This window comes from Phaethon lepturus, unplaced genomic scaffold (assembly GCF_000687285.1).
Source record: "Phaethon lepturus isolate BGI_N335 unplaced genomic scaffold, ASM68728v1 scaffold698, whole genome shotgun sequence".
In the NCBI taxonomy this organism is placed as follows: Eukaryota; Metazoa; Chordata; class Aves; order Phaethontiformes; family Phaethontidae; genus Phaethon; species Phaethon lepturus.
Window position 1 is genome coordinate 64,161 of NW_010555268.1, and position 25,819 is coordinate 89,979.

Here is a 25,819-nt window from a genome sequence, read left to right on the forward strand (position 1 = left end):
AGGGTGTCTGCCTTGTAGCTCTGGTACAGCACCAGCCTTTCAAGAATTCAGGGGAGCAACCATCTGAGAAAAATGAGCCTTGCCTGACAGTATGCCATCAGAGTCAACCGTCATAAAGCAACGACGATAACTTACTGGTTAACGACAGAGTGCATGTGTAGGGGAGAAGGGGCTTTCTCATGTTTTTGTAAGGGGACAGAAGACCAAAGCAACCTGGAAACCCACCTAGAAAATTTACAGGAGGGTTTGTAGTTTCCCCACACCCACCCAGGTGCCCTCACAGCCCCCTCCTCAACAGCACAGGGGAGGAAAATCAGGTGAACATGCTCGAGGGCCGAGACAGGGAGATCACTTACCCCTTCCCCTCCCAGGCAGAACACTCAACTAGGAGAAAATTAACGTGCTACCAATTAAAAACACATTTGGATGGTGACAAACGAAGACAAACCAGCAACTTTGCCTATCCCACCCTTTTCCTCAAGGATCAGCTTCACTCCCGACTCCTCCTCACAATGTGTTCCTCACCCCTCGCTGCCACACGGCATCTTCCCCTTTCTCAGCTCCGCTTCCCTGAGGCGCCGTGGGCGGGGCTGGGCTGTGCCCCGTGCTGGGGCCCTTGGAACCGGCCAGAACTGGCCGGAACCGGCCCAGGGCAGCCCCGGACTCTCCTCACAGATACCCCTCAGCCCCTGCCGCCAGGCACAGGCACCCAGTACAACACTGAATAAAAGCATTTAAGCAGTTAATCACTGGTTAAATGATACAGTCTTGTTAGCAGAAAGAGCAAGGCCCCGCGCCAGCTTGTCAGGGGTCGGCACGTGCTGGAAACCTCCCACGCTTCTGGTGTCCAAACACAAGCAAGCCGCAGTGCGCCCAGACGAAGTGGCGAGGAGCAGCTTTGAAGACACCATGTGTGTAGCAGGCTGGGAAGCGGGGCGCAGAACACGCTGTGGGAGACCAGGCTCCTCACCCAAGGCGCTCCGTTAGCCCGCTGACACGTTCCTCAGCGCTCGCTGCAAAGCAGTGCTCCCCGCGCAGCACCTGCGGGCGGCTGTCACGCTCTCGGGAGAGAGGTTACCGCTGGAAATCAAACGACAGACCTCTCTCAAAAAAATCCTGTCACAAGAGAACAGCTCAAGAGCACAGACACACCCAAGGAGGTGTTTGTGCTGCTCCCGCCGGCCGGACGCTCTAACGCCGGGTCCTGCAAAGGGAGAGGGCAGAGCTCCAGCGCAACGTCCCAGCCGACGAGACTGCCCTAACCGGGAACCGCCGCGGCCGCCAAGAGGCTGGACCTGCACAAGTGCAGACGCGGCACTTCGGGACATGGTTTACTGGGCATGGCAGTGTTGGGTTGACGGTTGGACTCTGTGATCTCAGAGGTCTTTTCCAACCTTAAAGAATCATAGAATCAAAGTGCTCACAGCTGAAGGATGCCGAGAGCTGCGTTGCTTTCAGAAGCACGTAAACGCTTGGCTTCCATTGAATTCAGCCAGCAGCTCTGCTTGGCGATAGTTATTTACTCTGTTTCATGGAGAGCAGCTGTATGGGGTCCTGACAGGGTGCTGATAAATGACGAGTAACATAAAAAGGCTCCAGCACTCTAAAGCACATCATTAAGCGATAACAAAGGAGACAGTTGTAAAAATGAAATAGCAGTAAACACCAGAATTACAACTGCATGCTCTTACAGTAAAAGTCAAAAGCTGAAGTCTTGGATTTAGTGTACTACATCCAAAATAACTGGCGGCAGATGTGCAGACCTTGATGAACCTAATACACAGGTTTCTATTTTAGCTACATTTTCTTTTATGCAATACAAATGATATTAGAAAGGACACTGAAAAAAAGTCCCCCGACACTTTCTGAAAGTTAGGAAAAAATTAACTCAATTCACTCAACTTTCCAGCCTGCCCGAGATCTCACTTCAGAGATTACTGCAGCCTTTGGAAAAATTCAGATGAGCTCTTAACCAAAGGTCTCAAACTCCACTTCTAATCATTTGAGAGAAGCGCCCGGCTTTCAAAGCCACACAATATTTTTACGCCAAGTTCTCAACATTGCGATATAGCCAGCAATATCACTTTTACCCACAATTTGTGAGGTTCTTCTAACAGATTGCTGTCAACATTGACTTTATTGTTGGAACAATAAGGATGAACTCAGTTCACCTTATAAAATATGACTATATATATAGTGTTTGTATACACATATATATAGTGTTCTCTATCAACATAAATAATCCCACTGTTCTTGTTCAAATAAGAATTACTTATTATGTGAACAGCCCGTGAAGGACTGCACTCCTACAAAGACAGACCAGTAGCATGAGAATGAAAGGCATGTTTTTCTAGTGAATATTATGGAGCTATCTAAGACTCGTATCCAAAAGCTAAAAGAGGAGGCGGAAAGGCTGGGTTGGATCTCACACGGATATAAAATGGGTATGCCATTTCAATACACGGCATGTGCAAGCAGAACAAACCGGTTAATCAGATGTTTGGCACTGGTGAAAAGCAGAACATCAAGATGCTTTTGTATTATACGCTATACAATATACCTGAATTCTCAAAGCAGTGCTCAAATTCATTCTTTAGTAGATGCACACGCTCTCTGGACAGTAAAGACTTACCTAGAGCTCAGACCACCCCCCACCATTGCTATGTCAACCTATAGCAGAGAGATTCTGCACAGCACCCATTTTCCACCGTTTCCAATTCAGTTCATTCTCTGAAAAAACTTCTACCACCAAGTCTTCTGGGAGATGGGGGAGCTGGAAAGATGTCTACAGAGGGGTTTCTGGCCCCTTTGCTTTGCTGCCTTTCAGAAGGACCCAAAAATGGCTCCAGAAAGTGTTGCTTGAACTATCTCTACAGCTCCACTGGTCTCCTTCCCATTTGACATGCCTGCTTCGCTTGGAGAGGAGTTTTGTTTCTCCATATTAAACTTCAGTATCTCCTACAGAAAGGGCCTGAAGTTCTGTAGTCACCTGTAGCAAACTGTAGTAAACTGTTTGGCCACGCTGAGTGTCTTACCTTACGCAAGATAAAATGTTAGTAATTGTAAAGAAAAAAAAATGGTATCAGTGTTAGTGACAGTGTGAGGATAATAATCTCTGTGGGAATTCAATGTGGTGAAAAAGAACCACGATGACAAGAAACAAGTAAAGTTTCAAAACAACACAATTAAACAAATAAAGAGGAAATGCACACAAATAAATCTTCTTCTTCCACAGTCAACAGCTGTAATGCTTAAAAATTTCCTTCAACATGATTTATGCCTGTTAGAAGTCTAGATGCAGACAGGAACATTCAACACTTCCATAAAACATTTTGAAAATAAATTTTCCTATTATTGCCTATTTACAAAGTTAAAAATGAATAATTTTTCACAGTGGCCCCAAGCAGCAAAGCAAAGTAAGAGTTACAGTTAATCATTCTGACCTAATATTCTTTTGATGATGTCTACCTGCAGAGATTAATTATTTCAATACCACATGGAAAAAGATATGAATAATTACAGCAGAAGAAGTGATAATTCAGCACAAGTTATAATTCTCAACAGCCCAAAGCCAACGTTTTAAGACGACTGAAGTTAAAGCAGCACACTCATTTTGCAAAGGTTTCCCATCTCTGCCAACTTAAGGGGGAAAACCCCCCCCATCTAACACCCGAAAAACAAACCAACTCTAAAATTTTCATTTACAAGCAGCTGTAAGGCTATGTATGTTCAATAAAGTAATACTGACTTCCAACAGTATTCTAGTAACTCTAGTAACTACCATTTCCAAACAAGACCTGTTATTAAATGCTCCTGAGCTTACCAACACCTCCATACGACTCGGGTAAGGCTCATGTGAAAAAATAACAGAAGAAAGTCAGTCTTATAAAACCCAGACAATGCAGAATTAGACTCGTATTTAGCTGAGAGAAAATTTAAGGTAAGTTGTGTTTAACACAAAACACAGACAAGCACAACTGCGCCTCAGCAGTACAAGATTTTAGTTTCCAGCCCCTGTATTAGGTTATATGCATGTAAAACCCTTGTGGCAGGACTACAGATTTGCCTGTAGAGCGTTAACTGAGTTGCATGATTTTCTGAATTTCAACCTAACTCTAGAACTTTGTTTTAATATACTGCAGTAACTCATATCTTTAAGTCACTAATATGCGTGGTCAAATTTAGCCTCAGGCTAATGTCATTTTTTCAGGATTTTTTTCTAAATGAATAATGATGTGACATTTTCATATAAATAAAAAAATATGACACACAAAGGAAATAACCCTGCAGAGTATTTCTAATTATCATGAAAATGTTAACATCAACCTTAGCACATTTTTACTTTTATGAGGAGATTCATAATGCTGTGGATAGCAGCTGGATTTGCTTTTGGCTGAGACACTCATGTTCTTTGTCTTGAAAAAGCATTAGAAAGGGAAAAGGGAAACTTGCTCCTAAATGGTAGCAGCCTTCTAAAGGGCTTCTGCACTTGTGCTGCACTAAGGTCTTGGTGATGCCGGAGCCTGCTATGGACTGAGACAGTGGTCCCAGCCTCGCAAGCACAGATACCCAAGCAGCAAGGGAGAAAGAAGAAAAAAAAAGTACAAAAAAAAGATAGACAAAAATACAGACAAAACCCCAAACCCACACACTCTTTACAGGGCACTGGGCCAGCTGCAACATGAAGAGCCCATTTCTGTCCTAGTGCTCGCTCAGACTCTGTGGTGTGCTATGCACTGCACCAGCAGCCCAAGAGTGATGATCAGCTTAGTTATGCCACATGTTGGAACAGCACTACTCAGGAATTGTCTGAATTACGCCCATCTACAAGAAGGGCCGGAAGGAGGATCCCGGGAATTACAGGCCTGTCAGCCTGACCTCTGTACCAGGAAAGATTGTGGAGAGGTTCCTTTTGACGTCCCTCATGGGGCATGTGCAGGATAACCAAGGGATCAGGCCCAGCCAGCATGGGTACATGACAGGCAGGTCCTGCCTGACCAACCTGATCTCCTTCTACAACCAGGTGACCCACCTAGTGGATGAGGGAAAGGCTGTGGATGTTGTCTACTTGGACTTTAGTAAGGCCAACAGTGTCCTGGCCTGTATCAGAAATAGTGTGGCCAGCAGGAGCAGGGCAGGGATCGTGCCCCTGTACTCAGCACTGGTGAGGCCACAGCTTGAATCCTGAGTTCAGTGTTGGGCCCCTCACTACAAGAAGGATGTTGAGGTGCTGGAGTGTGTCCAGAGAAGGGCAACGGAGCTGGTGAGGGGTCTGGAGCACAAGTCTGATGAGGAGCGGCTGAGGGAACTGAGGTTGTTCAGTCTGGAGAAGAGGAGGCTGAGGAGAGCCCTCATCGCTCTCTACAACTACCTGAAAGGGGGTTGTGGTGAGGTGGGTGTTGGTCTCTTCTCCCAGGTAACCAGCGATAGGATGAGAGAAAATGGCCTCAAGTTGCTCCCGGGGAGGTAGGAAAAATTTCTTTACAGAGAGAGTGGTCAAGCATTGGCACAGGCTGCCCAGGGAGGTGGGGGAGTCACCATCACTGGAGGTGTTCAAAAAATGTGTGGACGTGGCACCTGGGGACATGGTTTAGTGGGCATGGTGGTCTTGGGTTGATGGTTGGACTTGATGATCTTGGAGGTCTTTTCCAACCTTAATGATTCTGTGATTCTGTTAAATACATTTTATAACCCAGACAATAATAGGAAGTCAATAGTTTAATTCCAATCTCACTTTCTTGACAATAGCTTATGCACAAAATGCCAGTTAATCTTAAGGAGACGGCTATTTTGTGTCCACATTAGCCCGCTGCTATGACTATTGAGGACCAGAGAGACTGGAGACTATTTATACATATACATGCAAGTGTGCACATAAACATGTATGTGCACACATACGCATGTAGGGCATTTCCTTTGCTCGTTCCTCCCGCCCCCAACCAAGCAGGGTGGGTTTTTTCCTATTAACCAATTAGCTATTTCATTTATAAATGCTCATATAATAACACTTTGCATAAAGAGCACATAGTTATTTTAGGGAAACATTCCATTTTACACTTTAACCTAAGAAGCTAAAATCTAAAACCAATTTTTAACTCTAACTTAATACAAACACCAGCACTGCCCGTCCAAGTTAAGCCATCAAATCAAACAGACTTTGCTCCAAAACCAAACCAAAACAAAAAGATTATTGCAATTTTTGCCCAGGATTTCCTTACAGTAGGCGTATACAGGAAGCATGATGCCTTTGGGAGAGAGTACACCTACAAAGCGCACACACTGTCAAGCTGGTTAGCACAGGAGTTGTAAATCCAACGCTTACTGTGTACGTGCAGCTGGATTAAGTATTACGTGTGGGAAGTCCACCTAATGTTTTGCGCGAGGACCAGTGACCAGAGCACGGTTATAAAGCCACGGTGTGCGTGTTCTTCACCCCACGTAGGAGAGCCAGAGGGAGGCACGGCAGCTGACAGGAGAAACTGCCAAGTACAACCCTGTAAAGCGCCTGAACAAAGTCCTCAAATGGACACCGATGAAATTTCTTGGCTAGAAAAACTAGGAGGTATTTGTGATGCTCACACGTATGGTAGCTGCAAACCATAAAACCTGCTTGTCCATTGATTTGCTTTATACAACTTATGTAAGAGATATTTTGGTACTTGTTAGTTTACAAGCAAACTGAAGCCAGAAGACCAGAGGCAATCAAAAACCTAACCACAAAACCCTCATACCAGTGCATTCCTTAGTTAAATTCACTAGAGGCAGTGCCAATTACCAGCAGAATAAACTATCATTAAAAAATGTAATCACTCACTAAAACCTTTGAGAGAGTCAGATGCTTTGTGAACCTTTTTTTGGTTAATTAATGAGACCATTAACCCACTGGGTACTGCTGAAGGGCACAGTGGTGCCATGTCAGAAGCTGTAAGTGTAACAGTGATAAAATGAAACAAAGCAGCTAATTAAATCAGGACTGGAACTGGTGGAAAGAGCAACATTGCATCTTGCCCAACAGTAATGCAAATAAATGACTGCACATACTTGCAACATGGCTAGATTTCTTAAAATAAGTAATTTTTAATGGTGCATTTTTCACTCGGTCTTTTGGACTTCTTTCTAATTATGGAAAACCTTGCTTCCCTAGTATTACAGCACTGACATACTACCTGCCTTCAGCTTTACTGCAATAATTATGCAGGTCTTGGAAGTCATCTGGGACCGGCATCACAGCCCCTACAGGCACTTGAGACTCATGTTTACGCTGCCTTTACTCAGGACTAAAAGCACTTCTGCAACAGGTCTGCAAAAACATAGGAATTACAATTACCAAGTAAAGGCTGACTTGAAAACAATTTGAAGGCATACGGAGGACTTTGCTGGTATTTTGTGACCTGCAAGTTCTGGTTTCATAAGAAACGTCGGCAGATGGGATGGCTGAAAATTCGTCTACAGGGAAACAATGTCAATGTAAAAGTCGTCGCCAGTCAAGAGACCAGTAAGTTTGAACAACCTGTATATCCTTATCTCAACGTGAGCTCTCGACTCAAAAAGAACGCGTGGGCTTTGGGTTTTTTCCTCCATACTTCTGCCTTAATTAGGCCTAAACTCATCAACCGACTCTCCCATCCCTCTCCTGGGACCTAAGAGATCTCCTGCACATCACTGCATGCTTGGTCCCTTGCGCAATGTAAATATGCAGATGCACTGAAAGGCTGAATCTCCCAAACACACAAAACACTACAGTTTTTCTGAAACAGCAGATCAATTCTACTAAAATCAAACAACATGAAAGCAGTCACGTTCCTTCACAGAAAAAACCCACCCAAAACCAAACCCCAACAGGGACGCAATGCACACTACATATTCAACCGCTTTGTTTTCTTAAATGCAACTATAACTCTTCTAACCTTTACCTGCAGAAGACTGACCCATCTTTCCATTCTCCCCTTAGTTTCAAGTCCGGACATTTCCACTTCTGCATGTAACATCCCACTTCCACTTCTCATCACTAAAGCCCCAGGATACTAACTTACTGAAAACACAGATCCTTTGTACTGGTTATTCACAGATTATTCAAGCCTAGCAAAAATAAAAAAAACTTAACTGTAAAGTGAAATGAAGTTGTATCAGCTCAAGAAAGGAATCAACTTTTTCCTTCAAATAATATGGAGAAGTCCAGCCCACAGCTCTCTATTTCATAAAAAGATCAAGCAAAAGAACTTCTTTCACAGACATAGTTTAATAAAGAGAAACAAAAAACCAAAACTGCACTTTGCCAAGCTTCAATATAGGTAGTAAAACCTTTTGAACTATTTGTTTTTCATAAATACATTTGTTTTACTTCCAGGTTTCTTGACACGACTACATAATGCAGTAAAACATTTTGTAAATTTAACAGACTTCAGTGCTTCACTCACTGAGACATAGCTTTAGATTCCAGTGTCTTCTGCCATACTACAAGCATCCTGATGAGAAGCGTGCTTGTCGTCTTATTCAGTAAGAAAAACGAAGAACAGCTTACATGCTAAAAGCTCAGGTATACTGTCTGTGCTTGCGTTTTTCCAAAGCGACACAAATGGAGGAGAGTTCCAGACAGCTGAATTTACAGGGTTTTCAAACGAGAAGTGAAAGAACTGAAAGCTGGCATTTAGCAACGATACCACACAAAAGAGAAAAAAAGGTAAGCGGTTCTGACCTCATTTACTGCCACATAGTACCGCTGCTGCTGGAACCGAGGCGAGTTATCGTTCCTGTCTCTCACCACAATCCGTACTTCATGGTTGATAACGGTGCCAACCTTTTTGTTAACACACTGGACTTGCACCACAATGGACTGAATAGACATCGGTGGCTGTAAGTGAAAATACATTTTTGTAATACATACTCAAAATCTGAACTAACAGTTAAATTTCCCACTGATGTTAATACGGCTCGGGTTCACTGATAGCCCATCAGCCTGCATGTGCTGTGTTTAAGGCTCTATGTCTGGATTAAAAAGCTTCTCTGAGAGTGTCTTGGCTACAACTCATGCTGGCAATATTTCACTTGGACTTACATGTCTCAAAGCTGTATTTTGCAGCCCCAGCTTTGCCAGCTGTATGTGCTAACACAGAAATAAAAATCCCCAGCACGATTAGCCCTTCACGCTTCCCTTGATAACAACCACAAGAAAAAAAGCACATCTTTTGAACATCATCTGATTATTAAAAGATACCTAGAAAACGTCATACATTTTAACGTTTGGTTTATTAATGTTGGAATTGAAAGGTCAAGTCAAAAATAAATTCAGTATGCTATCGCTTACATTTACCAAGGAATTTAGAAACAACTTGGTTACCTTCAAGTGTAGACAATCCAAAGTCCTGTTGTTTTTACTCCAGTGAACATCATAATATTCAAATAAAGTAACTCCCAAACTTGATGAACGGGTAAAGACATTCAAGCTGGAAAGGCTATTGCTACTTACCTGAGTTAATAAAACAATTCTAAGAAGAACAAAGGAAGAGGCACCTTTGGTTGAAATGGGACTTCAGAAAGACTGCTACGGAAATACAGCATTCCGGAATGACTTCTATTCACAACGTTCCTACCACGGCAAGTGCCGGTTTGCATAGCTGAAGCAACAGGCGGGCACGTGTAAACTACTGACAGCAAGTCCATTTTGATTTTTTATCTAACACTCAGCAGAGAGCGAGCAAGTATGGGAAGGGACAAAATGAAAAAATTCCTTAGTTATTAACCTCAAATTCTTCAAGAGAATAAACAACTAAAAATGTAGCATAAAGATGCCTGTGCCATACTATTCTATACAGTGAATGCAAACAGGTTTTTGTACTGAAATTCTGAGACTTACAATGCTACCATAATTATATATCTAAGTAATTATGCTTTCACTCATTCTGAATGCTACAGTTTCTTTGATTGATGATTGGTTTTTTCCACTTCTGCTATAATGGATTTTAGAACCATATGGCTTTCTTCACCCTTCAGACTTTGGCACTGGCCAGTTTTTAGAGAGTCAGCCTGCTTGGGGAAAGAAGGGAGCTTTACGGTGGTGTGGAGGTGTTACAGGAAATACCTTTTCTTTTTTTTTATATTCACCCTCAACTTTCTCTGTGATGAAATACAGCATGAGCTTTTAACTACAAGTCCATTCTCTTTGCTGTAAAAACCTGCAGCCAGCTATGATGTGGTTCTACTTTTACCAGTGGAACTTCTAACACAGGTAGGAACATACCAAGTATCATCTGTAACTTAAGTTAAGCCTCTAACACATTATAATCTCCATTTATTTTTCAAGCTGGCATTCTTTGCAAAAGATCCAAGAATTTTTAGGCCACCTTTAATCAACTTGAAACGCTACTGAGTTTATCTGGATATATTAGCAATGCCCAAGAAAAACAGAATTAGTTGTAACAATACCTGCGTAAATACACGATGTTCTGGATTTGGTCTTTTTCACAAGAACATTTGAAAAAAAAGTTTGTTGCCTTTGGTAAAACATGACAAGAGCACAGGACCAATGTTATTTTCAGACACATGCAATTTTTGCTGGGTCAGTGCTCGGATTTAAAAAAAGCGTTTAAACAAACAGCCAGCAGTCTAGGCATTTATAGACAATAAACATAAATACATAATGGCACAGTGTAACAAACTGATTATGATGCTGGGGACAAATTATCCCAACAGCTTTTAGCAGTTCCTTTCACCTTCAGTTCTGGTTTACCGCTGCTCATCCTTCCCAAGTACTTAAAGGTTTGGAAGAAAAGTCTGGAATTTTCTTTTATCTGATTTTGTTTGGAAAACATACTGTCATTCTTAGTAAAATCAATCAGTGGCATCTAATAAGATTTTCCTTCAAGAAAAGTAATAAAAAAGAACAGGATCAGGCTAACTGAATCAGCAGGGAGCTGACAAGCGGGCACATCGGAGAGAAAAATGGGAAGAATATCCAAATATATTGAATGCAATCGTATATGCACCATTTGTCAATCAGAGAGTACAATTTCTGCTCCACAATAAAAAAATTGAATTTTAAGGTTCAACTTAATGAAACCCCAAATTCTATTGGTACTACTAGGTTTCACATGGTTTTAACTTGAAAGATGAGAAAAATAGTTTACTTTTTTGTTTGAAAAGAAAAAAAGGAACTGCACACACTCTTGAATGTATTTGCATTTTAGGGAGTTTGTATAGCTCTGGTTCTGAAGGCTGGAAAGAGCCTTTAAGTAAGAGCCATATTAATCAAGTCCCTGACATAAATTTCACATTTTTACTCAGTCAGTGGGGGTTTTGTGGGTTGCTTTCATTTTCTTTGGCTTGTGAGTTAGAGCAATTCATTGAGACCACGCCAGACAGCTACAGTGGGGCGCACACCCAAAATCTCAATTACCTTAAATCTCAGATTTGCTTTTCCTATCCCAGTAAACGTAAACAAACACAAATGAGTAATTCTACCCAGCACTACATTACTAGGGATAAGAAGTGTTACAGTTCATAGTAAAAAATAAGGAAATAACCCCTTCAATACCAATGTAAAAACACCGATATTACCTATATATAATTAAGAAAATGTATCCCCTCCACTTGTTTCCTCGCGACTTCAGTCTACTTCTTGCAAAGAACGTCACTGTAAAGTGTCCGTATGTATTCATAATAACGTAAGATATTTGTGAGTTTAGTTAGACTGTTACTAACACTGGAAATCAAATAATTTGACACGGTTGCTTTGGTAAAGCATCTAGTTAGATTCAGGTAAAGCAGCTCAGGTGAACGACCCTGTAGATAGAAAAGTATCACCAAAATGGGAATGGAAAAACAGAATTAGCACTAAGTAACAGGACACAATTTTGTTTCCTAATGCCATATGGATATGCAGACTCGTGTGGGCTGAAGAATTGACCCTACGTTTCCTAGGGTGGCTCTTAAGCCTCACCTCCTGGTAGGGGCTCTTTCTTTTTGCTCTGACTTCAAATAAAACTGAAAAGCCAAACATATTCCAGCACCTGCCTGTCTCCTCAAAGGGCAGTTTGCTGCTTGGCACTTGAGGGCGAACTCTTTTGCCACTGTGTCCCTTCTGCCATGTTTTGTGCTGCATACCCTTTTGCTTCACACATGAGAAGAGTTTGTGAGTTTAAACGAAATTAAGAACGGCTGAATTCAATTCGCTCTTTTACACTAAAAATGGAAATGAAGAAAAATTCACATGTTGTTTCTGGTACTTATGAATATAGTTTAGAACACATGGAGAAGACAATCAATCAAGCTAATACAAAACAAACTTTCATGCACTCCAAGGAGAACTCCTGATCTTTAAAGCACTCCTTCCATGACGCTTAAGGTCACTTTTGAGTCAATTTTCCTTTCGGATTCTGATGAACTGCAGCGATGCTGTAACGCTGTAAGAACGTATCTCTATTGTAGAAGTGTTTCTCTTCAATGAAATTGGCACAGATGAGAACACTCCTATTTTGTGCTTTTAATCTTTCTTTTTATAAAAATCTAACTTAGCCTGACAATATTTCTTTAATGCTGTTAGGAATGAGCATACCACACGACTTTTATGCTGCCTTGAAAAAAGAATCTAAATGAACACATTCTCAGTTGAATACGTCAGGCTTCATAAGAGAATTGCAATATTCACAATTCCTTTGCTCTCTCACACATCTCGTAAGTCAACGCAAACGACCAGACCAGGCTTTTAATACATGTTACGGGACACAAGGTAAGCAGTGCTTCTTCCAGACAAAAGCAGCAAACCAGAATATGTTTTTAATTCAGTAAACAAGTCAAGTTTGGCTCATTATCTATTTCTGCCAACCCAAACAACTATTTGTTCGGTCTTTATTGTTGTGTTCACCCACATGTGATAATTGTACACGTGGTCAAGTTTCTGCGAGCTCCAAATAAGTCCCAGCAAAGAATCAAATTAACTCTGTTCACAGCCATCTGGGGCCAAAATATAGACCCAGTGATTATATTCTAGCAGCTCTCGGTTTACGGTCTTTCTGTGAGCATACACGGATTTACAAATTAATGTCTATGATGAGACAAGAAAACAAACGGCAACCCCCAAACTTACGTCTCTGTCCAGAATTCGGCCAGTGCTATTTAGGTATAACATCTGGCTGATAGGATCGAGGATCACCCAGTAATCTACGTTGTCCTTTAAGGAGAGTTCAATGGTGGGGTCCGGCCCTCCTGCTGTCCCTTTGATCAGCATATTGTCAACCAGGATAGTGCCTGCAAAAACACGAGGCAGAAATTTGCATGTGCATCTCCATTTTTATATATTTTCATAACAACTGCAACACTAGAAGTACTGTTTTCTAACTAGGGTTTCTGGTATTTTATGTTTCGGGTGACATTTGAAAAGTCTGAACCTTATTATCTGTAATGAAAAACTGCCTCTGATGCTTGAAGCTATTTCAGACAAATACCAGAAGATGCACTTGCAACGCACAATAATTTAAGTTGACGATGAGACCCATCATATACAGCGATCTATTTAACATTATAAGTTTTTTCTCCATTGAACAATCATCACCCAATCTCACCTCAAACAAATGAAAGCACTGAAATAACAACCAAAACCGGAATAAATCTTCTACAGCAAGAGTGACACATCGAGGGGCGGGGGGGGAGAGAAAGAACAGTTACATAAAGCTCTCCAGGAAAAAAGAGGTTTTATACCTTGAGTTGCTCTGCAACTGAAAACTAAATTGCAGCATAAAGACGTGAAAACTGTGTCTGCCAAGACATAGGTAGCACTTAATTAGGACCAGCAATCTATTCAACATATATAACATGCTTTTTTTTTTCTTTTCTTGTCCCACCCTGTCAGTTAAAGTCTTGCCTAACAGCTCTATTAGTCAGTTCACAGTACCCATGATGTACCTAATTTCCTGCGTAAGACACTCCAACTTACTTTCCAAATGTCAAGCATTACCACAACCCTAGACGTTGCACTCCGATGCCTCAGATTTGCACGCAGAGTATTTATACACACTTCTCTAAGACCTCATTTTTCTGAAAAATTAACACTACCCAGTTTTCTCACACTGAAATATTAAAAAAAATGATCTCTCTTGAAGTTCATCAACAGATACGAAGAAAATCTGTGAACGTCACTAGCTGCAGAACATTTAAATTAATTAAAAATATTTATCACATAGCATTCTGTATTAAGGGCCCAAATAAATTATTCCAATCGCGGAGTAAAGTTTCCTTACACCTTCACTTTGTAACAGCAGCGACTCTGTATAAATCTATTGATCTGGGGCGAGTCATTCAGAGTGGGGCTGATGCTTTTTCTGGATAAAACAGTAGAACTAATTACTGGTCTTAAGCCCACCAAACGGGTTTGCAGTGCTAGTGAAGAAAACACCACAATAAGGTTGGTTTTTTCAAACATTTATTCTGAAACTACTTTTTATAACACAAAAGAGATGATGGGAAGAAATACTGCCAAACATCCCTAAACTTTGCACTGAAGACTTGTCCCAAGTTAGAGGAGCAACACCCTTTTAGGCCCGTGAGAAACACAGCTACTACCCACGTGTTTTATGGCTATCAACACAATTTCTTGTGCAATACCATCTGTATGATTACACTCCGACCCAATAACATGAACTGGCATACAGCTGTCGGGAGACCACTACTAATTTTAATGGAAAGAGGATTTCACCAGGGAAAACGAGCTGATTACCAACCCTGTGGCAGTTCAAAAGCTTTATGTTTAGTTACCAATTTCTCTAAAATCCATAAAAACCACTAGCTTCTGTGTATTGCCCTCATTATTGTGCCTCGATGATGCAAAGAAAGGTCAGCAATCCACATTTGAGGACATCTGAACAAAAGGTCCCCCGAGAAAAGTCTCCCTCAAAAAACCTGCCCAAGACAGCAACCACCACAATCACCCTAACGGCTTCGGTTGTTTTGATATTTTCCAGTCATCTTGTTCAGACCTGAAGGCAAAGCCTAAGTTCCGGCTACAGCTTCACCAGCACTAATCCCAACAGAAGGCTCTACACCTCCATTCGAACGGCTCTCAAGGGAAATAAAAATCTGCCATTTCCATACAGCACTGGGCGTTTCGGCAAGGACTAACTGTGCAGAGCAAACCTGTAAGGTGGTGGTTTACAGAAAATACTACACGTACAAATTCTTGCAGGGAAAAGGAGGAGCTTAAGGGATGGAAGAATTAGTGTAACCAAATGACAGAGAAAAAGTAGTGAAAGTAGCAGAAAAATATACTGCAAGGGATAATTAGGAAATAGCGGGGGGAAAAAGTAGCAGCAGCTTCTGTCTTCTCTTGCATGTTGAAGATTAGTAAGTCCGTGAGGAGCCAAGGGGCATCACAGCACAAGTTCCAAGGACACAGAGCTACCACAGCTGCCCACCAACGCAACATTTTCAGATGCTTAAGCAATCATGACATATAAAGAGGGTTTATCTGTCTCCTCAGAAAAGTGTTTACAAAAATATTGTCCTACAATAAAAACTAGTCCCTGGTTTCTAAAAAACTCCAGATTATGAAGATTATCTAACTTCAATGAAGAGACAGTAGCAAGAGACATTACTTTTGGTCTTCGCAGTCACGCTGCCCGTAGAGAAATGCAGCATGCACAACGCTCCAGGACTTAGACCGATAACCGCGGCAGAGCTCTGATTGCCAACAGAATAGTCTGCGGGACCATGACCCTGTGAAGGTAGCGATCACCCTTCCATGAACTGCATGCAAGTAATCAGAGAAGAAAATATATACCTCAAAGGCACGTATAAATTCGTCATGGCACAGTGTGCATTTGGAAGTGACAAGGTACAAGGGCCTTAATAGCGGAAGCACTTTACGCACGTTAAGGATGGGGGGGAAAAAAAAAAAAGGAGAGTATAATTTTAGACTGCAACATTTACATACAGAGGAAAATACTGCACAAGTCAACATCAACAGTGGTTCTAACTGTGTCCTTAACAGTGACATACACCAAATATTTTACTACCTGGCATTTAGAGGCAGCTTTGGTTCGGCATGGGCTACGTTTGTTGCTCTTTGTCCAAGGAGGCTTCATCCTCCCTTGTCTGTTTCTAGAAGATTGACTTCTGCCAAACTCAGCCTTCTGCAAGGGCTAAAGAGCTCAAACAACTTCAATTTTTAATGAACCTGAGAATAAATGACTGCAATTACATACTTTAAAAAAAATAAATGTAATCAACTTAAAATCTTGATGACATATTTCATACAGTCTCTAGTAAACCACTGCTACTTAACTGACCTCACTGCTTTGAATTCTGCATCTCATTTGACTTTCGTCTGTTGCACTCTGTAACCGCCATCTTCTTGATTTAACAAAGCACTTGCGTTTGTTTAGATACAGTGATTTTTTTGGTCTTAAAAATGGACTGGTTTTTCTTCAGATATTCATGAGGCACTTGCACTCTCGAATCTTCAAGAGGCAGCAATTCGCAAATAAGCCTTTTAACAGCCATCCTTAAAGTTTCCTTCTAATTTACAAATAATCTAACATTGTGGTTTGGGTTTTTTTTTCCCCTCCTTTAGATATCTATCATTTTGTTCCTTACACCCTGCCTCTGTCCTTGGCCTAAAATGCCAGGGAGGTAAGCTACTAACAATAAATCTCAACAGACCCAGTTCGATGTGACTGCATCAACAGTTTGCCCATTAACTCTCTGTACATGCAAGCACAAAAGCAAACACATCCCTTGATATTTGCAACGCACTAGTACGATAAAAGTTTAGGCAATTCGCTTTACGTAATTTTTTGCACAAACAGAAGCTCAAAGAACTTTCTGCTCTAGCAGAAGTGAAATCTTTTACCTTGTTATAAAAGTTACATTCCTTCTTCTGTAAATATATTGCAAGTTCTATTTTAGAGTATTGGGGGGGGACGACGGGTTGGCCAAAGTCCGCTGAGGGCACCTGAACAGGATGCTGCCACTCACGGTGAGGAGAGAAGCGGTCCATGTAGATGCACGTTTCCTGTAACCAACTTCTGGGAAGTGACACTCAAATGCCCAAATGTTCGACAGCATTTCAGCACTGCTCCCTGCACTTCTGTCCTGTGTGCACAAGCCATTGAAAAGGGCACCAGGGACTATCATTAGTGATATTTTTCCCAGCTAACTAAAAAAAGACTGACCTGAAAGTTAGATCGCATATCAACACAAGTGGATTTTAAGAACATCTTGTATGGACACCACAGTTTGGCTGCTTTTCCACCTTCACTGAAGCCTGACTGATGACTGAGACGTCTTGTGGAAAGACCACATAGATTTTTTCAAGGCATTAGTACAGAGTAAGCCTCAAGGAATCGGTGTCAAGCAAGTTGTTGGCTAAAAAACAACAAAAAAAGCCAGAAACCAACAGATTGTACAAGAGAGGAAAGATCTATTATTTTCAGGTGTATTACTAATTTTCTGAAAGGAATGACATTTACTCGAAAATGTTATCTGAGCTTGCTGGGAATTATTCGACAAGTAGCTACAAAACAAGACAACAAAAACGAAAATTATAAGGCACTGTAAACATTGTAACACTAGTTCTACACTATACTATTCCTTTGTGAGGAATCCAGAAGCTGAAAATCTTCATTAGACTGAAATAACAAGGAAAGGTTTCCTTCTACAGGTCAGTCTCCGCAGAAGGTGATCTTTCTATGGGAAGGGGCTCAGGTGCAAAAGCCATGAAATATGGAATTTGCAGTTTAAGCTTTACTAAAGACAGCAGACACGCAGCGCTCAGTGAGGACTCACTTATTAAATGACTTAACATATCTTGGGATTTAGCTGAATGTTTCAGTGGAGCCCTTTTTAAAAGAGCCGGTGAATTATGACTGGTCTGGGAATAACCCTCACGCTGGCACACGCATCAGAATCTAGCAATCAGGATCTAGCAGAATGCAACCTGCGGCAATTTACTTTTGGGAGTTAAAAGGCATTTGCATCAGTCACCTAAATGCAAGGATTACAAAACAACGGGCTTGTTTACTTCCACGAGTAATATTTCAAATGTAAAAATTGAACTCATAGCTGGAGGAAAGCATCATATTCTTCCTACTTGAGGGAATAACTAAATGGACGAAAGAGAGCCAGGAGCGGGCTTTCTCTTCCTGCAGTCGCTGAGCTCAAGGCATGTGGAGCACATCCCGCATCCCCACTGACGCTACCAAAGGGGTGCCCCAGGCACAGGCTCACCTTCACCCCTGATAGCGGGACCAAGGACATGACACATCATCGATGGACAGTCCCAGGGACGCTGAAGAGATACACCTAACTGCGACCAATTCAGCTGTGTTTCTGCAGAAACACAAAATCCAAATTGGACAGACCTTACCCTCAGCGAAGCTCTCGTACGCAACAACAGCGTGTAGCCTCCCACATGCGCGGTACTGGATGGGCTGTGTTCAGAACCGAAAATTGTGAGAGATCCCAGAAGCACCTGAGCGCTCACAAGCTACAGGGCTGAAGCCGAAGCGTGTCTGCAGTCAAGGCAGAAGTATAGCCCTGAAGTTTTTTATCATCCAAACGTACATACCCTTCCTTTGAGAACAGGCTAAAACCTGTTATTCTTACTTTCAAAGTTGATGAAAAACCAAAACCACCTGCAACAGCATGATTACCTCCAATACTGCGAAATTACATTAGCAGCTACTTCACCTGTATAATGTACAAAAAGGCTAAATATAATTAAAAAATCATATTCTGCTGTTCACACAGAACATATTTTTCAATTCAGCGTATTAATCAAGTCTCTATAACAACTCCAAATACCATACCAGTGAATTTACATTAAACATACATGGTGTTTCCTACTCTGGAACACCAACTACGAATTTTTCAGCCAGTGCTATTTAGCGTGGGAGAATTATGCGTGGCACGCATCTGGAAGAAGTGACTTTAGGAAAGAATCAGGTATCCAACACACTGTATCCACAGAGGCACGGCATGTTACACAAGCAACATGACATACTCACTTGTCCACAAGACAAGTGATAAGAAAAAATGGTACTTAAAAGTCATATATACACATACACACACAGAGTCTCTAACTCTTTGAGCTGCAGTAAGGGCAAATACCAATAGCTGTCAATGGACGGAAGAAAACTCATCACTACTGTGCTCTGAAGTGATGGGGTTTTTGCACACCTCGTGTATTAAGAAATTAAAACCAACCGAGCAAGGATAGTGACAATAGGGAGCCTACTGAAATAAGAAATTCCCGCTTTGTATAGAGCCATTGAAGTTAGCACCTCTGGACAGCAGCAAGCTGGCAAGCTGAGACTTGGTGGTAGTGGTGATGGTGAGTGGCCACCGGGCTGATATCCAGGTAGAGGCATTCACTGGAGCTGGGAAACCCGACGTCAGACAGACCAAGTGGTCAAAAACCTTCTGCCAAAGGGCAAACGTTTCCATTGGTGCCTCTGCACACGTTGTCTTCTGTTGGTCAAGTTGAAGAAACCAAAGCTGGCAGAGGGAGGTCAGAGATTCAGAAGGTCTCCATATGCCAGTCCCACCTCTATCTGCTCAGGACCACCGAGGAATTGCTGCGGAACCCAAGGTTCCATCTGCACGCACCCAATAGCTTCTCCTCCGCTCGGTGTCTCCTGAACATTTGCAATACACCAGGTTTCTTTCAAACAGAGCGAACGTGCGTTAAAAAAAAAAAACCACTCCTCTATCTCCGTACTGCTTTCCTCTGCCTCACTGATCGTAAGGCAATTTGAAAATGAGGATTATTTTCTTATGGAAAAGCATTAGATGGATCAGTTGAAACGGTGGTTGCTTTTTTTGATAGCCTACAGAGTTTTCATTGTTAAACCTGGATCATAAACTTATTTTTCTACATTTCAAGGTGTATGCCTATAGCATAGGATGGATTAAATAGTGATAAATTAGAAGTTAATGGAAAATGAAAACTTTACTGCAGAAGTAAATTCTCACCATTATCATGAACTTAGACCCGTGCTGCAGGTTCATACACAAATATATATTCTACAAAGCCACCTCCTGGATTACATTTTTCCTATTCTCTGTCCTCCCATCGTTAGTAGGGATCTCTGAGGAATTTCCAAGGTTGTTTCAAGATTGTTTTCCTGCTCTCCTGCCCGTCTTCTCCCGTCATGCTCTGTGTGCAGCCACAGCCTCCAAGCGATGACAGAGCATAGCTAAAACCAGCCCATTATTGTGGCCAAACCAGGAGTTACAAATTCAGATTTCAGGCTTTTATTCCTAGTCCTCCCACATAGGAGGACTTACGCCTTCCCACCTTGAGCCGCTCTAAGAATTTGCGTACTGTGAGGAAAAGGTCTGTCCTTAAGGTGTCGTACAGTACCAGTCTGGGTCCACTGTAAGTGAAGGTGACCCATTTTCTTGTCTTCATGCTTCCCAGGCAGCATGAAGACAGAGACCTAGCACTAACGACTCCTGCCCCAGGCTGAAAGGACGCAGCAAGATGATGGAAGATGTTTCAGAGGCAGCTCCCGACTGGGGAGAGGTAGCAGCACTGGGATTGCCGTCAGTTCAGAGCCTGTCGTGTGGGACATGAAGAATCATGGTCTTTCCTCCCCACCTTCCCTCCAGTCACAAAGAATCGGACCAGAGTCCCATTACGCTGCAGAAGAACCACCTCAGTACCTCACACGCATGACTCGTACGTGACTGAAAAATTTGACCCACGGCATTTAGACTACATCAAAACAATTAAGGATGAAAAGAAACCAGAGAGGAAAGCACGATGGTCAAATGCTAACTACTAAATTCACTACATATTCGGTACTCACCTTCCTAGGTGTATAAACCCAGATTTAATTCTTTTTGTTAACACCCCTCCTCCCCACCATTTTAAGAGGACGAGCAAGAGGCAAACAGATAAAGAGTGACTGTGGAAAGACAGAGATGGATGCCCAGGAGAAAGCAGAGGGCAAAGAGGAAGCAGTGAAGCAGAGAGTTTGAGTCACAGAGCAGCACCGAGAGGAGCAGAGATTTTAAAAAACCCAGAGGACAGAGCAGGGACACAGGAAAAAAGAATTCAGGCTGTAGAGACTATGCTGTCCTAACACCAATACTGCTAAGGACTTGGGAGGCCAGGGGCCTGGCTGGGGACAAAGTTTACAAGTTGCAAATGTTCTCTAAGTCCCAGGTCATACATTATTCTGCACAAAGCCCCATCCCATAAAATTCTGACAGCAAAGGAGCATCTCAGACAAAAACAAGCTCCCCATCCTTCCTTGCATAGTTAAGAGAAAAAACTGAAAACAATGCATTCTAAGGGCTTAAACAGGAAAACATGAAAACAAGTTTTTCAGAAATCCTTTTTCAAAAACAGTTGGGTTTTTTAATGCTCAAGGTTGCAGCAGCGGGATAATTGCTGGGTTCACAGAAGGGTCTTCTTATTCCTCCTTTCACGTTTCACGGGGGGAAGGTCACCACCAGGCCCCATGCTGAGGCCACTGACACATTGCTCTTGTATTCTTTCTGCGAGTGTTTCTAACAAAAAGCCTCTTAGTGCTGCGAAACCTAAATTAACTAGGGAAAGCATGCAGCGTCCAAGGACTGACTCGAGTTCGTCGGTTTTTAACATACCATTATTTTATTTCTCCATGCCTCAACAAAACCCAGTCCTTCTACCAAAAGATTAACTGTACTTCTTGGCTCTCAAGAGACAACATTTCTCCACCACACTGTGACAGACTACACAGAGCAAAATCCAGAGTCCTGCTCCCAATTATTATAGCAGTGATCTAAGGTAAATTAGAAAGGGGTGTAGCTCCCTCCCCAGAGTACCAGAGCCACAGCTACACCGGCTGCTTCCTACCCCCCTCCTCCCGTGGCCACATACATGAGGCCTTTAACCAAAAGAGGAGTTAGCCGAAGGACCCTTCTTTCCAACGTTTCATTTCTCTTTCTGTACCCAGCTGACGAGACACACTCTGCTGGGCCTGCCCACCCACACCACCGGCAGCGGCACATCTCCATCGCCTCCCTTCCCTCCAAAGCTTTCCGCTTCTCACGTTTTGCCCTCCCTTTCACTCAGCACTGGGGTCAGGAGCCAACATCATTCAACAGAGCCTCTAAACAGCACAGGCGCCTTTTCGCTACGTTTAGCAGTACTTTTACAACATGGGACCAGAGGAATGCCTTTATGGGATCAGACTACGGCCCGCAAAGTCCTTTCCGAGATGCCCAACGATACTCCGCATTGCAAGCGGCAAAGCGAAACAAGTCTGCAGGACGCGGGTGAGAACTGCATGTCCTTCTCCTACAGGGGATCATTTTTTCCTATTTCAGCCTTCGAAAACTTCTCCTCCTGGGAGAACGCGCTAAGTTCCTTAACATTTGCGGACTCTTTTGAACCCGCTCTAACTCTGAATGGTACAGAAGGCAAATGCAACCACTCTCTTCAAAATGTACCTAAAAGGTTTAAACTGAGTTGCTACTAAAAATGCAACCCCTATAAAACATAACTTACAACGGATGTTTTTTAAAGATGAAAACATTTCAGTTACACTTCATCAGACTATTATTTTCTTTTTCAATGTATAACTGCATATACAAACACCTGTACAAGGTCAGACCAATGACCCATCTAGCCGGGTATCCTGCCTGCAGCAGAGGCCAACAGGCAATGCTCAGGACGGATCTAGATCTCACAGTGACTTATCGCTCCCCTCCTCCACATGCTCCTCGGCTCCAGATCTCCCTTGTCCGTGGGCTTACTGGCTTCACAGGTAAAAAAAGACATTGGAGGTATTTACAAACCACTCAGGCTTTTCTTCAAAAGCTTCTAAAAGCTTACAACTGCATACACTGAGACGGTATCAATCATATTTTCCTCAAGGGACTATTTCTAAATAGCTAACTACGCATACGTTCAAAACATATCGACCTGCTAACTGAGGAAAAACTAATATTCTGACATCTCTCCAAGTCAGCAGATGTGGATATGCAGAGCACAGAAATTCTCCAGACGGCTGCAGGGGAGGTCAGGGTTGCTGGCTGTGGGGCAGCCAGGAGGACCCCCCCCGAGCCCAGGGGCTTTTAGCAGCCTCCCCGGCCCACCGACCGCCTGCTCATCTGCCAAGTAGGCTGTTGAGTCTCTGGCAACCCCACGAGGACAAAATGTCTACCGAAATAAAATTCTGAAAGAAACTGAACTGTGGGATTCCTCTATTATTTATTTTAGCAAATGGGACCAGAAACAGGATTGCTAAGGTTGACATAAGATCCTCTATTAACTATACAAAAAGCTGCCAATTCTTGAAAAAAAAAAAAAAAAAATTCCCAGATCAGTGCTCTCATGCCAGACAACATGTACAGATACAAAGAAAATGATCATTAAGAAAAATGCTACCTTATCAAGTACCCCCACACACAACAGAAAGGCTATCAGACACACACAAAAACCCCCCAAAACCACAAAAACAAACAAACAAACAACAACAACACCCCCCCCCACCCCAAAAAAAACAACAAACACAACCCCCCCCCCCCAACCAAAAAAAACACCCCCACCCAACAAACCACAGGCTAGAATTTCTGGGAACATTTAAAAAAGACAACATTCCTCTTCTGACCAGGCAGGGCAGAAGTAATAAAAATGCACACACTACAGCCAGCAGCAAGATAAAAAGTCTTCAGGCTATTCCAGCAAACACTTTGTTTCTTGTCTCGCTTCCCAAAAGACCCTGGCAACAGCAATCCTTGAAGGTGATTTAGATTTAAGGTGCAGCACATGGTAACAACAAGGGATATGTATAAACAGGCGGAACGCAACCGCTTTGAGTTAGGCTTTCCAGGGGTGAAACTATCTGGAATTAGAGAACTTCCTCAAGTTACACACCCTTTGAGGAAGGAAGAGCATTAGTGCCATTAACCTTCCATGTAAGCTTTTACCGTACTTTGACAAACTCTTTTGTGAGCAATAAAAACCCAGTGTGGGAATTATCCCTGCAGTTCACCGGGCAGATGATGAGGGAAAACGCTTTCAGCATGACTAAAGGCGATGTAAAGAGAGTAATGCCACAGAGCAGAAACAAGCACAAACACAATGCCCTCGCCTAAAAGCAAAGCAAATGAACACACGAACTAGTCAGAGATTGGGAAGAGAAGCGAGACAGTGAAAATGGAGGGCTGGTAGTTGGTAGCCCCAGATTCAGGAACTGGAGTAAGAGCCAGACATACGAGCTCCTCACCTAAACCCAGGAAAGATCATGAGGCTTCTAAGACAAGACCACCTTCAGTGCTGGATGTCTCTAGGAAGACGTCAGACAAACTTTCATCAGCAAAAACCTAACTCACTCTTGGAGCCAGAGGAATGGACTGACAGTTCTTTATTCCATGATTCTGTTATTTTGAGAGACAGAGCAGAAACATCAGCAAGTTTTACTTCATTCACACACTGGACCTCTTCCTGAATTTGGCCCAGTTTATGAAAGTCACAACTAGGAAGTTCTTCTTTGCCTTACTAAACACTCCGAGATGAGGGAGAACCAGTACAGGGAAGCCTTGGAGCACGAGCGGGCACGGGAACGTGAAACTTTACGCAATTTCCGGTTATGGAACGGCAACGTTCTACCACGATTCGCAAGGTAGAAGTTACCCCAAAGGAACAGACCTTTCTTGCCACAGTGCTTAATTCTACAAACTAGCTTTTAGCTTTTTTAGCACTTCTGAGAATAAGCTTAGTACACCTTGCCACGTTGAAAACTCCTGGTTTTATTTTAGTACTTTGGGGAAAAAAAATATATATATTAATAAAATTTGTGTATATTCCCAGCCAGAACTGAGCTCCTGGGAACAAAAATTCTCTGATTATGTGCATTGATTATTAAGTTAGGTACCTGCAAACAAAATGATTTGCATTTAAAAGGAGTCATGTTCCCAGGGATATCCAAGCCTTCCCATTTAAATGTATTATCACAAAACCAATCTCATTTCTATTTCAGAGCGGCTTTATTTTATTGAAACCATATTATTAAATATTAATAAACATTGTATTTACTCTTCATCTGACAAGTAGGTAGCGAGCCAGGACAAAGCAAAACCAATTTTGGCTGCGTGACTACACAGACATCGGTGGATGCCCAGGACACACATACCAGCTATTTTCTAGCACAACACATTTCAGATTTATTACATCTGTGCAATATGGACAAGCGACTCATAATTAAGACAGACCCACACATCCCAGACACAGCAAAGTCACCATGAGCACCCAACTAAGTCCAGTTTTATGCCATGTGCCTGGGAAGTCCCAGCACTAAGGAGTCTAGTCCCAGTTTCCACCTGCTAAACGTTTCTGGGAGGAAACGTGCTCCGTACAGTGAATGGGATCAGTGGCATCCTCGGTCCGCAGCAAGACACGGTATTTTCTCATGACCTTTGCACAGGACTGCAAAGATCACCTGCAAAACCCTCCCCTCCAGCACCTTCCTTCTCCAAACCTATGGACGTCCTCACCTGCAAGCACACCACAGCTTCCATCACCCATTCTTTTTTTTCTTCATCCAACCCAAATCTGTGACACTACATTCATCCCAAAAGTCCAAGCACTTTCCGTTAAATTTATGTTCATCTTCTTTAACTTCAAGCTTTCTCTTCCCAAACTCTTCCTCAAGTTCACAGTTCTACCTCTTTCTTTGAACGCACTCAAACTACATCATAACGAGTGCGAACATGCCAGATTTTAAAACCAGAAACTGAAACCACCAGCACTTATGTAGTGTACCTTGACCAGTCCTTAAACGAGACAGAAGTCTGCATGTATAGGTTGAAAGAAATGCAACTTTGAAAAACATTCCTG

General features: G+C 42.4%; 1 protein-coding gene across 1 annotated transcript in view; it reads right to left on the reverse strand.

The window, feature by feature from the left end:
* Nucleotides 1-25,819, reverse strand: part of LOC104624656 (protocadherin-15-like) — a gene marked incomplete at both ends in the record, with an annotated part of 143,645 nt that overhangs the window by 62,143 nt on the left and 55,683 nt on the right. The window contains 2 exons of the mRNA XM_010292087.1: nucleotides 8,696-8,851; nucleotides 13,082-13,242. Coding sequence (XP_010290389.1) covers nucleotides 8,696-8,851; nucleotides 13,082-13,242 — 317 coding nt within the window. The remainder of the gene's footprint in view (nucleotides 1-8,695; nucleotides 8,852-13,081; nucleotides 13,243-25,819) is intronic.